Source organism: Syzygium oleosum, unplaced genomic scaffold (assembly GCF_021117445.2).
Source record: "Syzygium oleosum isolate NSW1041296 unplaced genomic scaffold, Sole_v2.1 Sole_v2.61, whole genome shotgun sequence".
Classification (NCBI taxonomy): domain Eukaryota; kingdom Viridiplantae; phylum Streptophyta; class Magnoliopsida; order Myrtales; family Myrtaceae; genus Syzygium; species Syzygium oleosum.
Genome location: NW_026607545.1, coordinates 392,220 through 407,508, shown reverse-complemented (window position 1 = coordinate 407,508; position 15,289 = coordinate 392,220). Strand labels below are relative to the sequence as shown.

Genomic DNA, 15,289 nt, shown 5'->3' with positions numbered 1-15,289 from the left:
GGAGATCAACAAAATATTTCATCTTGTCTTGTTCAAATGGAGCAGCTAATGCACCGCCCAGTAGTCGAATATTTTTATTTATCCTATGATTTTTTTAATTTCCGTTGATTAGAGTTTTTGGTTCTATAAATGTGGGATCGAATGATGCAAGAGAATCCCAAATTGCTGCACTTTGATGTGATTTGATGTAGTTGTTTGGATGGTCTTTTATGATCAGCATTTGACAAGCATATTCGCTCTGGAGGCTTCCGACGTGTTGCTCGCGTCCTTTTTCACTCCAACCATTATGTTGTAAAGTGTATCCGCTTAATCACAATTTATATTTTGGGTGAACATAAAAGAACACGGCATTTGGGACTTAATGAAGTAGGCTTCCGTGCATTTCCCCAAATTACATTTGAGTTCTAATTCACGAAAAAAAAGTGTAGCATATGACGTTTAGATGACACGTCATGAGGTTGTAGCTTTTTGAATTGAAAGTTAGATTCTCAAATTTATTTTTTTCCTTAATATTATGGTTGAAGCAAATAAGATAAAAAGCATACATATGATGAGACCAATATGACTCAATCATTCCAGCCTTGTGCAGTTTTTAAGTTGCCGTCAGGATCAATCCTCAAAGCTTGCTGAAACTAGCTTCAACTTTATCAGCTGGTGCATGGTAGGGAAGATAGACAAAATCCGCATCTGGGTTGGGCAATTCCCACCTGAAAATTCCTTTGCCAAACATTGTTGTGAATTTTATGGTTCAATGAACTGGAATTTCTCTAAAGTCAGTGAGTAAAAGCTTCACAATTCTTCTTATTTGTATCCTACTGATACATGATGCAGTAAAATCGCCAGTTGAATCCTCGCAAGCATGTTTCCTGTGCAGATTCTCGATCCCCCGCCAAACACTTGGTATGCCTCCAGCTTCACAGATACCTGAAGAATATGACCAAGTATTACATAGGCTTGCCCGAAAGAGAACAAATTAGGAAAAAAGGAAAACGATTGCTTTGTCCTTAAACATAACTGATATCGAGCCTTACATTCCACCTATCTGGATTAAAGAACATCGGGTCATCAAAGTTTTCCGGGTTTGTGTGGAGATAACGGAGCCATAGAATAACTTTCCATCCCTTTGGTATCCTATGACCTGCACAAATTTCAGGGACCCTTATTGCAAAACTCTATCTTTGATTGCTCTGGACATGACACAGCAGTCAGCACCAACTCTTATGTATTGCAGGTCACAACAGTTCTTGCACGTATATTGTATCTAAGCCGGTCCAAACTAATGCAGGGTTGCGGAGAAATCAGTTTAATAGGTACAAAATGGCCTTGAAGAGGCAGTCTTGCTAAAACAACAATTTGAAGATTTATCCCGTCGTAGAGCTATGGGCCATAATGCATATGCTAATAATGTCTATCTGCAAGGCTCGGATAGTTTCGTACCTTTGTAATCGATTTCTTATGCGACTAGTCTGAATTTAAAATGTGCAATATTGGGCATTCTTAATGTCTCCTCCACCACCTGTATTTCAGTAATTGTCAGCTTGAAAAAAACTTTAGATCCATCGGGCAACTGGTCACTCGAACTCTGAAATCCTCCTATGATTTTACCTTGTTAGTATATTTCATATTCAAGACATCTTCGCTTGTGATGAACTCACCGTTCTTGTTCTGGCTAATGGTCGTGTTCTCTTCCTGCCATTCAAGTCAAGATCCCTAAGTTGCAAAGATACAGTAGATAAGGTTCTGATAATTAACCTGTACAAAGTCGGACGATGTCATTACCCGGAGTTTCTTTAGAACATTGGGAGACTTGGCAAGATAGTAAATCGCCCACAACGATGCAAATGCATTGGACTCATAACCGGTGATCACAAGAATAATGATGTTATCTATCACTTCTTGGTCAGACAGTTTTTTGCCTTCTTCATCTTTGATTTGTCGAATCCCGTCCATAAGATCGGTCACAGTTTCTTCGCTTTGGCTTTTCCTCTTCTCTAGCTCGACTCTAAAAATTGCCTCGACTTTCTTCCAGCACTGCAATTGGATTGGAGAAATATTTCAGATCATTTGGGGTTTTAAATGGGCAGCTTGGCATAAAAGTAGGACAATTCAATCCGATAGCTTCGTTGGTGTTACGAACATTTTGCGTTGTAGAGTCCTATTTAACTCGTCAAATAAGAATTTAACTTCAAGCTAGTACGCAGAACATGATTTATTGCGCAAGTTAGTGAGACTCCAGTTGCCATTTTGAATTTTAGTACTTTCGCCCAACTAATCAGATTAAAGATTCCAATTCAATTGAACCTCCAGTGCTCGGCGATATGCAGCTCCGGGGAGATTGAGCGGCTGAGCTTTTATCCCTTTAACCATATCATGAAGTAACCAGTAGATCTTATCCAATTGTGGCCCTAGCTCAAAGCTCATAAACAATTTCCCAATAATCTCAAACATCACCTGTAAGAAAAGAAGATCCACAAAATTTAAGAACCACTAATGAAACCTTGCGGAGGATTCGACTGGGCAAAATTAATCATTAAACGATGAACGGCTATGTTTGGTTTGGTTTTGGAAATGGGCTTTGAAAAAATGTATAGGCCTTTAGCCTAAAGGACTTTGAATAAATGCAAATTGCATTTTGTAAAAAATCCTTTGTAAAATTACTTTGGGTTAAGTAGTGTTTGGGAGATTTTTTTTTTTGCAAAAGAGCTTTTGGTGCAATTTTTCTTCTTTTTATTACAAAAAAAATCAAACCATTCGCTAGCTCCGACGAAGGGCTTAAGCTACCAGTGAGCCAGATCTGGCGCCAGCGGCCATTGCTCGAGGTTGCACGACCTTGGGCGACCTCTCGACCTTGGGTGACCCCAGAGAGGGCCACCTAGGGTCGTGCAACCCTCACCGGGGTTGCACGACCCAAGCGACAAGGCCTGAGGTTGCGCGACCCAAGTGATTGTCACCAGAGGTGCATGACGTCGCGCGCAACCTCGCCGGGGTCGCGCGACCTTGCCGGCCTCTCGCATGGGTCACACGATCTCGACGGTCTCTCGCTAGCCAGATCTGGCCTCGTCGGCTCTCGCCGACCGCTCTCATGCAAAGAAGATGAACAATAACAATGAACGGCAAAATCGAAAAACTAAAGAATTGGTGAGGGTACTTTTGGAAGAAAAAAATATTTAATCTTGCTTTCAGCTTTCCCAAGTCTAGCATTTGGCCGAAAGCCCTTTAACAATCACCTCAGCATTTCCCAAAGGGATTTTGGAGGCCGAAGGCCCCTTGAAAAAGCTTAACCAAATGCACCCGAAGTTATCTAATGGGAAGCCCATGTGATGGGCTATACCTTCTTAGTTTCATGGTAAGCGACGATTCGGCCTTTTTGGGCCCATAACTCGAGGCCAGCGACCAGACGCGGCTGTATCAAATCAGCTATTCCACGAAGAGCATCAGGTCGGTCAACGGCATTCAAGACAAAGCTCCTGAGCCTGGCATGTGCCTCTCCGTGAACCGCCACTATAGAATTTGGGGCCCACAAGATCGACATTCAGCCATTCCCGGAGGAATGTGTCCTCGGCTCGGAAGACAAACTTGTTCACTGATGGGAAGCATGCTATGATGGAAGGCGATCCGAAGAGGTGAGTCCTGTACAGTCCCACTCCATCACCGTACCTGAAGCATGTACAGAGACATTAGTAGAAGCCTGAGAGAAACACTACTCTCCCTTGGTTTCGTTTTTCTTATAGTTACAAATACAAATGCTGCATAAGTTCATAACACAAGTTTTCAGTCTAAAATTAGATGGGGAACCGCGATCATACCTCTGTCTTTTAGAGTTTATGAACTCATCCGGGTGGTGGAGAATCTTGAAGTACCAGAGGAAGGTGAAGATTTCCCCGAAGAAGGGAAACCCCATTTGTCCCGGCGGCAACTTCACATTGGCGTTGGAACATCTTCGCTCAACCGGCCACGCATACCAAATCTCATTCCACCACCACAACAACCATCCTAGAAGTGGGATGAGCCCCAGAATCCAACTTAACCACACTCTCGTTGGTGTACTCTCCATCAACCAAGATAGTTCTTACTTTCTGTTTCACTTGCTCAAGTCACTCTTATTTATTTTTACCAAACAGATGAAACCTGCCTTAGATAGACACATCACAGTCACCCAATTGCTATTGGGTATGATTGATTCGATTCCACTGAGATTATCCCCTTTTGTCCATTTGCTAACAGACAAACTATATACTCCCTCCCCTGAAAGCAACAAAAGTGTTTTAGCTATGTTAGCTTCATGCCCAATGGCACAATTATGTTTTTTCATTTAAACAAGTACCGACACTCACGAGGCAATTATCATCGTCCATGACCAGAAAAGTCATGCGAGAGCTTCTTGGATCTTAGCACAGTAATCTTTTCAAGCAAAGAATGATTGGACTCCCCATTTTATCTGGCTAATTTAATTTTCACAATTCCTTTTTTCTTTTCATTATCTCTAAAAGGGAAGATGGGCTTCACCGTTTACTTTTTCGCACATTCTGTCGTTTCCTTCAAAGAATCTCGTTACGTTGTTTGAGAGATGCGAATGTACGACGAGATGAGAGCTTTTCGCCATTTTCCTCAACGTGGGTTCTCAATTCACATGCATACAGTGTCTTTTTTATTAGCGTTAAGCTTTTAGACATAAAGCCATACAAGATCATCAAAAGACCCAAATTCCTACACAGAGACTTATACATATCAAAGAAAAGTTTACTTCTAATAGCAGAGCATTTAAGTAAACGACCCTGCACAGCCTTTTCGGTCCTCGAAAGAATCACACTAATACTAAGGCTGTGCATGACAACGATTCTCGCCCTAGACAGTATTCCGCTCGAAATGATTCTTTTTATTCTCGCGCCCTGGAATCGATTCTCGAGCATTTTAAGGCGTTTGTTAACGTACCCAAAATTCCATCCCCGGAATAGAAAAAGAATGTAAATGCGTTTGATAACGCCACAAAATTTCTTTTTATTAATAATATTTTTAAATATTTTAATATTTCTTTCTTTTTTTCTTTTCTTCCTTCTTGGCCATAGCCTGCTCGCCGGCCATGACCGGTAAAATATTTTTTTATTAATAATATTTTTATTAAAAATATATATTTTTATATTTTTTTGCCATGGCCTGGTTGCCGGCCATGGCCGGTAAAATATTTTTTTTATTAATAATATTTTTTATTAAAATATTTTTATTAAAAATATACATTTTTATTTTTTTTGGCCATGGCCTGGTCGCCGGCCATGGTCGGTAAAATATTTTTTTTATTAATAATATTTTTTATTAAAATTATATCTTTTTATTTTTTTTGGCCATGGCCTGGTCAGTGCCACGACCTAAAATATTTTTTTATTAAAATATTTTTATTAAAAATATATATTTTTCTTTTTTTTTTGCCATGGCCTGATCGCCGGCCATGGCCTATAAAATATTTTTATTAAAAATATACATTTTTTTGCCATGGCCTGGTCGCTGGCCATGGTCGATAAAATATTTTTTTTATTAATAATTTTTTTTATTAAAATATTTTTATTAAAAATATATATTTTTTCTTTTTTTGCCATGGCCTGATCACCGGCCATGGCAGGTAAAATATTTTTTTTATTAATAATATTTTTATTAAAAATATAATTTTTTCTTTTTTATGGCCATGGCCTGGTCGCCGTCCATGGCCGGCAAAATATTTTTTATTAAAATATTTTATTCTCGTCAGATCCGGCGAGGGCGGCCCTCGGGCCGGACATTAGAAGCTAAATTAAAAACCAAGAAAAGGAAGAAGAAAAAAAATTGATTCTCAAAATTGTTCTCAGAATCAAAAGCTATTTTTTTTTATTCTGATTCTCGCTTCAAAATCGATTACGGAACAATTTTTGACAAAATTGTGCCCAGAATCAAAAAATTAAACAAACGCATTTCTGTTCCCAAACTGATTCTGGGAACAAAAGAGCAGAATCAAACACTGTTTGGCAAGTTGTCATGCGCAGCCTAAGAACAAACGAAGAGTCATGTAAACAACAATTCCTAACATTCCAGATAAAGTAAAGGAAAGCAACCCAAGAAAGTTTGAACGAAACTGAGGACGAGATTTTCCTTTAAAAGAACTGATGGTCCAGGCATTCTCACTATCACAGTCACTAGGAACTCTCACTGTCCCATTTTAATCATGGAGCGACAGTTACTTATACTCGGAGGGAAAATTTTATGAAGGGGGTTTGGGTTGGCTTGAAGACCCAACCAAACAATTTGTGTATATAATTACCATTTTGTCTGATATGCAAATTCTCAACCGCAAAGGCAACAGCTTATATAATTCTTGGGCTAATTCTCCAAAAAAATTGACAATTTTAGGTCCAATTCCAATTCTACTCGAAACTTTTTTTGCTTAAAAAAAATTTGAAACTTTCATTCTAATCCAAAATCTGTCTACACGTTCAAAACTTGTAATTGGTTTCTTCAAAATTACGAACATTAAGAGGTTGTTGTTAATCCATATGACGATGAGGGCTCTGATGAAGATGCGGGTTCTGATAATGAATCTCTAATTGGTCCTGATGTTGACAGTATTGAAAAAACTTGAGACTAGAGTTATAGTTTGGGTTTTTTTTAGATAAAAAAAAGGTCGAGCAAAATTGACATCGGACTTAAAGTTGAGAATTTTTAGAGAATTGGGCCTATAATTCTTGCAATCAAGTCAATCGATACTTTCATTAATCAGACCATTCTAAAAAGTAAGCCTAGGTGACCGAGACTTTTTGGAATTTGTGCGTTCATGGAAGAGAGAAGTTTCTCTACTTCTGGATGGCTCAAGACCAAATTGCTATTCTCTTCTTGATTGAGAAAGAAAGGGACACTAGAAGTACCATAACTTTCATATAATAGTTACTTCAGTGTAAATTTTTTTTTCAAACGATCACTTAAATGCCATTTTCATTAAAAAGAAAAAAACAACCACTTTAGTGCAATCAACAATTTGGATTGCGAGAAAATCCGACGTGTCAATAGCTTATTCTATAAGATCTGATGTAGCTCGCCAGCAAGATAAACACAGCGATTAAACCTCTAAACGATGTCGTTTATAGATCTATTTGCCCCGTATTAAGGAATTGGGGCAAAATTCAATGCATTCTTAAAAAACCCTAACCCTAATTCCTCAAATTGGAGCAAAATCATCTTCTCAAAATCTCCTTACCAAATTGTGGGCTGAGAAGATGACAGTTGGAAAATGTTCAAAGCTTGTTCACAATACGATTTCATTGCAAGGCATTGTCTTGAATCCTCCGCTCATGGTCTCATCTTCACTGCAAGGCCTCCTCTTCCTCCTCCGAGCCCAAAAAATCGGTCCTTTCTTCACCCATTCTTCGAGTTTTGTTGTTTAGAATAGCGGTGAACGAGAATTGGCGCATCATGAAGATGAAGAAAGGCTAAGACAGAGAGCTCTGTTTCTTCTCTAAGCACTCGTACACAAACGTTAGAACATTGATATTTTTTTATTTGTTATTACTTTTCTTTTGCCCTTTTGCTCATCACTCGTGGAAACACGAGACCGCGCTTATCCAAAACAACCTCAAACACGTGATTCTTCTTCTCTTCCAAAACTAGACCACCACCTCCCAATTTCTTTGGCTTCCTCAACTCTACAACGTAAAACCAAACTCTTCTTCCAATTTTCTATCCTAAAGTTGCAATTTTCCGCTTCATTTATGTTGGTTATTGCAGTTAGACCTATTAAGGTCATAAACCTATTTCTTAACTCATATTTAATGGATGAGTTATTATATATGAAATAGCTATGTTAATGGGCTATAAATAAGTATAAAATGACAAAGCTCCAAAAAATATGGATCAACTTACCTTTGTGACTCTTTCTTCACCCTTTACGAGAAAATAATGGACTCATCGAACTGTTTCAAGTTCAGAGAAGTTTTGATAGGCTCGCAAGATGGGCTTGACTTCACCCTAATAAAAAAATAGCAAGACAACTTCTTTTTTCCCATTATTATTTTTTTATTGATCTTGTTAAGTTTCATCCGTTAGTTATTGGAGTATATCTTTTCTTGGTTGCATTTGGCATTGTTTTTTATGTAATATTCTAATCTTAGTTATTGTCATTGCTAATCGAAGGTCAGCTTAAATCAACTTCTTCAATATCTTACATTCCATTTAATTAAAATTTCAATTCCTCCACATTATTTGTTGCTTTAATTTCATAAATAACTACCAAATACTGACTTTCTCTTATTCTTCATTGTGAATCAATACAAAAATTGAAAATTTCATGCAATGTAGAAAGCCAATTCCTTAGCATTTTATAGTTGAAATAGCGAATTTAAATAATATATACACATAAAGAGCTTAAAGTAGGTTAACGAGGTGGATATGGATTTTCATAGGTTGGATGAAATATGCAAGTATTTAGTAAATGGGTCAAGTCAAGTAGGATATGTGTCGGATATGGGTCACTAAATTTGTATTGCATAAAATGGGTCAAAACCGGTTAAATTGGTCAATTTGGGTCGAATCATTTGACACAACCCAAACAAGACTCGACCCACCCATTATTGACGGCTCTAACTGCAGTATTGATTCTTGAATCTGTTCTTGGTTGAATGCTGCAAAGAAAATAGAAGAGATTTTTTTGGGAGAGAGAGTAAAAGAGAAAAGCATTGTGCTTGGTTCACTTTGCCTTGTTGGATGAAGAATTTTCCATGTTGGACTTCAAATTCTTTTAGAAAAGCCAAGTAGGAGTTGAAATTTAAAAGAAGCCCCGTGGGATGAATCACCGCAATTTATTGCTAGAAGCACCCAAATGATCATTTTCTCACTAGCACTTAAGTGATCGTTTAAAAAGTTTTGGCACTGAAATGAGTATCGTGCAAAAATTACGACACTTCTAATATCTTTTCTCCCATCTTGATTAGTACCAACCTGTGAATGAATATCTCGTTTCATTTGTTCTTTTTTTAATTAGCATATAGTTTCATGACTTCAAATAGCTCCAAGAACCATAAATCATACGAGAATAGCCATTGATGAAGATGGGTCATCCCGGCGATCACCCTCGCATGTCATCCATCACTCACTCTGTTTCAGCATCACATTTGGGACAAGACTCGAAACCGGAATAGTCCGCGACCACGGAGATTGGCGCATGCGATCACGCGACCGACCCCAAGGGAATGCGCACCGATTGCAGCAAGATCCTCGAAAATCACTACGGCTGAGATTTTTGGATACATGGTGGAAGAGGCTGGGGTTGCGGGGCATCGCTAATCATTGGGGAATCCCATGGCTACTGAAAAGCTCTACTTGGTTCTTGATTTGGATAACGCTATTAGACATATATTTGCGATTAGGTTAACTGAAGTTTATATTAATTAAATATAATTGTCTAGTACTCTTCTTGTGACGTTTATATAATTTTACACTTTTCTCTCTTCTACCATAAAAATCTTTTCTGTCTTACGCCACAAATCTCGGCTTGACAACATCGCTTGATAATAGATCATATATGTTATTTATTCATTTGTCTCATTGTTAACATCTGAATTTTTCACCGACAAGCCTACTAGAGTAAAAACTCGAGATTCGGGATTCTTGATCCCGACAGGGCCCTTTTTCGGCCAAAAAGAGTCTTGTATGTGTCTTTTTCCCTTTCTTTTTTTTTTTCTTTCACTTCATCTTCAATCTCTAGCCGATCGCTGGTTCAAAAAGGGCAGCTCTGTCGACCACTGGCGAGGGCGAGCCTCGCCCAACCGTGGTGAGGCTCGTCCTCGCTGTCGCTCGCGAGGTGGAGCCTCGCTAAGGATGGGCGAAGCTTGCCCTCGCCCCTTGCCGACCCCGCCTCTAGCCGGTCGCCGTTGAAGATGAAGTGAAAGAAAAAAAAAAGAAAAATAAAGGGAGAAAGAAAAGAAAAAAATTAATAAAAAATCAAAAATAATAAAAATAATATTAAAAAATTGCCACGTCAACATCGGCCGGTGTCCAAGTCAGCGCCGGCCAGCCGGATGGATTGAATTAGAAAGTTTTAGGATTAAATTGACATAATTGCAATAAGTGTAGAACTGTTTTGGCAATTTCCCCCAATAAAATCACGAGATGATCATTGGAGATGCTAGAATCAAGTGATTGACAACTCTTGTAATATAATGATCTTTTCATTTATTATTTTTTATTATTGTATTGTTTCCTTACGAAGTGTAACATTTGTAATATCTATATATAATGAAAATCATCTCAACAACGGTACGTTGAGATTAAAAATCAATCTGCTTTGTTCTTTTATGGTATTAGAGCTAGTTGATACTGACTGGCACCCGATGCACACCCAAGTGCCTATCTAAAGCTAATTTAACTTCTTCTTTTTTCCATTAAGTGCTAATATCCTCTAGTTGATTTCAACATTATTCATCCTGTCCTAGCCAATCTATTTTTGTCGTAGTCTGTAGAGCCCTCTCATATGAGGAAGCACTTAGTCGAGTTGTCGAGTTGATGTTCGTGTTTCAATGCCAACCGCAACAGCCGCATTACCCCGTCGAGCCTTTCACGAAGGTGGCTTTTCTTTCGATGCTAGCCACATAGGTTGCATCGCTCAATAATTATTTGCCCAAGCCAGCCATATAGGCCGTTTGATGCTACGACGCAAGTCATATAGGCCGTGTCACTTAGTTTCTGTTTTACAAGCCAGCCGCATCGGCTGCTTGCTGCTTCCCCTTCGATTCTTAACATTTCGCGTGTCGCTTCAAGAAACCACACCACCACCAGACTCGCCGCTCTTAGACTAGCAAGATCTGGAAGTTTCGCCATGAGCCTCATCCGCCAACTGCACACTATTCAGACTAGTGTTCAAATTCAAGTTGACATCTTCAATGCACCTTGAGTTTGAAGGGATGTTAGAGATATTTAGGATAATTCTGATGATATTCTGTATCTCTCAAGATTGTGCGAATATCTCGCTTTGATTATGCGTATCTTAATTGATATATTATCTTATTTAGTCATTTCATAAAGCCTATAAATAGGCCGATGTACTTTTCATTGTGATACATCGAAATATATACAATTTTCCACATTTTTCTCTTTTGCATTCTTACATTTAAGTTCCGATACAGATGGAGATATCATCACGATAAATATGACCTGGTAATTGAACTAATATATGCGACTAAAAGAAAGACGAGAGGATTAGGTGATTGTATCTAAATCCGATATCAAATTACAACTGTGTACTTTGCTAGCCACTTCTCATTAAACCCTTGCAATATTAGCTCGTCTCAGTTCGTCATCCTAGCATTTAACTTGCTCCGGATTTGCCCCAACGTATTTCCATAATTCTTCTCCAGGATTGCTTCGAAGGCTGCTATTCACCAAACCAACGATGTCGGGTTTCTGATTCGAAATCAAAGATAACTCATAGAGAACCTGCAATTACCAACATCCTTCCTGTCTTTGGATCAACATGCCCGTAGGATCAGGGAAGGTGAATTTATGCCGAGAGACAAAACGAGTGGACTAAAGTTGAGTGAGTGGTAATAGAAAATAATATGTGAAAGAGTGGAATTTCGATTGAAGACTTGAAGCAGGCATTCAAGTTACAATTACAATAACTATTACTTCTTCAGGTGCAATTCTTTGGAAATTCAATAATCGATGAAATGGAAGCTATTTACAGTGCAAACATAAGGGAACCAGCCCAATGTGCATCCATATTCCTTCCTTCCTTCCTTAAACCAACCTCCAGGAAGGAATATAACACAATTATGTGAACCCAGGGCGATCGCCGAACTCAAAGACAATTGATTTTGCACCTTTCCGTAAGTTTTCCTCTATCCCGGGCTTCAAGAACTGCTGACGAGCTCGATGCCACTGCTGCTTCCCATTGAAGAATATTTACTAGCAGGGTTCTGGGTGGTCTTGACGGGGTAAGAAGCCTCCATTGCGATCCCGCACTTGCCAAAGTAATTGCTGGCCAAGTTCCTCTCCATCTTGATGTATCCGCTCTCGCCCCACGCGGCACCCCACGAGTTCCTCACGAGCCAGTAGTCGACACCATGCTGCCTCCCGTATCCGACTGCGATCACACCGTGGTCCAATGCAGTTCCACATTCACCGGTGAACACACCCTGCAGATTCGGCGGGGTTTAGGTTAGTTATAACAAGGCATTATGCAGTGTCCTGAAAATCCTCTGTTTTATCAGACAATTCTGTAGAACTAATTTAAATCCCAAGAGGCTTCATCCTCTGTATTAGTCCCAATTTCATATCCATCATGGGATCTGGTTCTGATGGAAACTAGGTTTCATTACAGCCACTGATTGAACAAGATAACAAAGTCTTAGGAGTCACTCACAGATTCATAAAGTTGGAAAGCTCTGCCTCCAGCTTCAATGGCCACACTCACGGGTTGATGAGCCACAGCCTTCTTCAAGGCTCTCTCGTCAAAGGCCGGGACATCCTCGTACCCGTCAATGCTCACGACCTTCGAGTTAACCTGCATTTTTTTTTTTTTGAAATGCCAACAATTAGAACATACAGTTCGAATCCTCACGACCTCAATTCCGAAACCAGAACAATGTCAAGCTCAACAACTGAATGCGAATCGAAAATGCTCATAAGTACTGACCCCAGACGCATCACAGGTTCCATCGACTCCCACATAAGGGTAGTCCTCCTCGGTATCGATGCCACCATTGTCGATTATGAACTGGAACGCGTAGTCCATGAGCCCACCGTTGCAACCGGCATCATAGGACCGGTCGCAATCCACGAGCTCTTGCTCGGAGAGCGATATGAGCTCGCCGGTGAAGATCTGGTTGATTCCTTCCACTGCACCTATGGTAGAGAAGGCCCAGCAGCTTCCTGGTAAAGATCAGGGAGGGAAACAGATCGGGTTCAGCTTGATGAGTTAAATTTGTGATTAATCACAGAGCAAGATCAATACAATTAAAGGGTAATCTGTAGCAGAAACATGCTGATTAATGCCAAAACATATTAATGTTCATCCATCTGAATTCAATTGTCAAATCCTTGACTGTTGATGATCACATGGGGGCGCCTACCTTGATTTGAGCAAACCACAAGTGACGTAGGAAGACCACTGTATACTCTACTGGTTTTGGTCTATCCATGTGGTGTTTAGACTTTTTCTCTTTCCCCTTTTTTATTTTTTTGCTAAAATGTGATGTTGGACTTAACATTAAATATCCACTTATATTATGATATTTTTATAATATATAATAATAATTTTCATTGTTGGGTGAGGTGAGAGGATATCTTTCCCAATAAGAAAAGGTGGGCACTAATTTCAACTCTCCTCTCCCATCCAACAAGTCCAAACCAAACTACAATTCTTTTTCATGGGCAAACGGTCAAAACTACCGTTCAATCAACATCACGTGCTATCCACCCAAACCAACCAAACTATGTATCTTCTATGCAGTATTAAATTCGTCAAATTACCAAAACATCCTTGCCCCTCCTAAGATCAATAAAATCTGCCAAGGGCAGATGCGGAAGAAAAGTCAACTCTTTTCTTCTCGTAGCGCAAACCAAACAAGATTACCAATTAGATCACGTTCACGCCTTTGGAAGCCGCACATGCGGTCCATCCATTATCTCTCTAGAGGATACAACTGAACTGCCTCCTCAAAGAGATTATGGCAGGATTCGAATTTTCGAAAATTCGTCGAAGCGATAGATACGTGCCGATCCATAAAAGATAGTCTCGCATATCGATTATGCAAGTCAAAACAACGCATTACGATTGACCCGCTAATCCGATGTTCGGTTCGTGCCTAAACCGATGCGTAAAAACGGTGTGTATTTCACATGCTCGACTATAATAAGCTTAAAGATTTATGATTAAATTAAACAGGAGAGAGGTTAATGACTATATATGGGAAAACTTCATCGCCAAGAAACGAATGTAATCCGCGCAGGCAAAGTGAAAAAGGTAAGGTGTGGGCAAAAAGCGAGAGAGGTCGACAAGCGAAATTACCGCAAGCACCCTGGTCCTTGACCGGGTTAACGGCGCCCCGGGTCCTCCAGTCGACGGCGGCCGGCAACATCTCGTCGGGGCGGACGGCGTAGCGTTCGCTGGCGCGCTTGGCCTTGGCGAGCCGGCGCTTGGGGTCGGTCCGGGTGCCGAGGTAGGCGGCGCGGTACTCCTCGTTGGTGAGATCGGCGAACCGGGTCATGCCGAGGGTGTAGGAGCGGTTGGGGGCGGCGGCGTTGTGCTCGTCGGCGAAGCGGAGGTTGTCGCGGAAGATCTGGAAGCGACGCTCCCGCTCGCCGAGGCCGTTGTAGGACTTGCCGTGCCTGGCGAGCCAGAGCTCGTACATGCCCATGACCTCCTCGTCGGTCCTCGCGGCAGCCACGGCGAGGGCGAGGGCGAGGGCCGAGGAGAGGAGGAGGAGGAGGGCGGTGCTTACGGCCGGGATCGCCATGGATGGAGGAAGGACGAAGGAGGAGAAGGAAGGAGAAGTTTTTCGGAGAGTGTTTTGAGAGTGGGAAGAAGGTGGGATTATAAAGGCAATTGGGATGGGATTTAATATTCGGATTAAATATCAATAATTGAGAGAGAAAAAGGAAAAAGGCAAAAGGCAAAAACAGAAAAGAAAATATTTTTCATTGATTTATTTTTTTGTAAAATTGGGTTTCGTGCAGGTTGGGGGGGATGACCGGGGACCGGTTGCGCCGGTACGCGCTGCGAGCGCGGAAAACGGAGGAGACTCGTTGATCGAAGGGTGTCGTGGGTCGTTGTAGGTCACTAGAAAAATGCAAGGCCAATCCGGTTTCTTTGACCGCGGTAAATTGAACGGGGGGGTGAATTAGAACGTGAATCTCTCGGCAGGGAGTAGGAGAGTCTTCGGAAACATCGCAAAGAGTTTTTTTCTTATTCTGCCCACCGCAAAGAAAATGACACTAGGCGTGAATCTCGAGCGATTTAAGTCTTTCGACTGATGTCTCCGATCGATCGTACCTATCGACACGAGTCGCTAACGCGACCGGTCTATAAGGATGTACGACATTACTGTGGCGATGAATGGGACTTGCGTGTGTGGTGCCGATACGGTGCCAATTGCACATGGCAATGGTAATATAGTGTTGCGTATGAGAGGGAGAGGGAGAGGGAGAGGGTGTGTCTACTTTGTTGGTTTGAGAAGTCTGTTTTTGGCATGTCGAGCAACTTGGACGCTGTTAATAATCACAACCACAATGATCAAATGACTTGATTATCGGTGTCGAGAAAGCTTAAGAAATTAAT

General features: G+C 40.6%; 1 protein-coding gene and 1 pseudogene across 1 annotated transcript; both read right to left on the bottom strand.

The window, feature by feature from the left end:
• Positions 1-616: 616 nt before the first annotated feature.
• On the bottom strand, positions 617-4,122 carry LOC115692101 (ent-kaurenoic acid oxidase 2-like; annotated as a pseudogene).
• Positions 4,123-11,563: 7,441 nt separating this feature from the next.
• Positions 11,564-14,518, bottom strand: LOC115692087 (cysteine proteinase mucunain-like). The gene is made up of 4 exons (XM_030618843.2): positions 14,021-14,518; positions 12,647-12,882; positions 12,374-12,514; positions 11,564-12,146 (listed from the first exon to the last, which is right to left on the bottom strand). Exons 1-4 carry the CDS (start codon positions 14,466-14,468, stop codon positions 11,862-11,864), a joined length of 1,110 nt encoding a protein of 369 aa, XP_030474703.2. The 5' UTR covers positions 14,469-14,518; the 3' UTR covers positions 11,564-11,861.
• Positions 14,519-15,289: the final 771 nt, after the last annotated feature.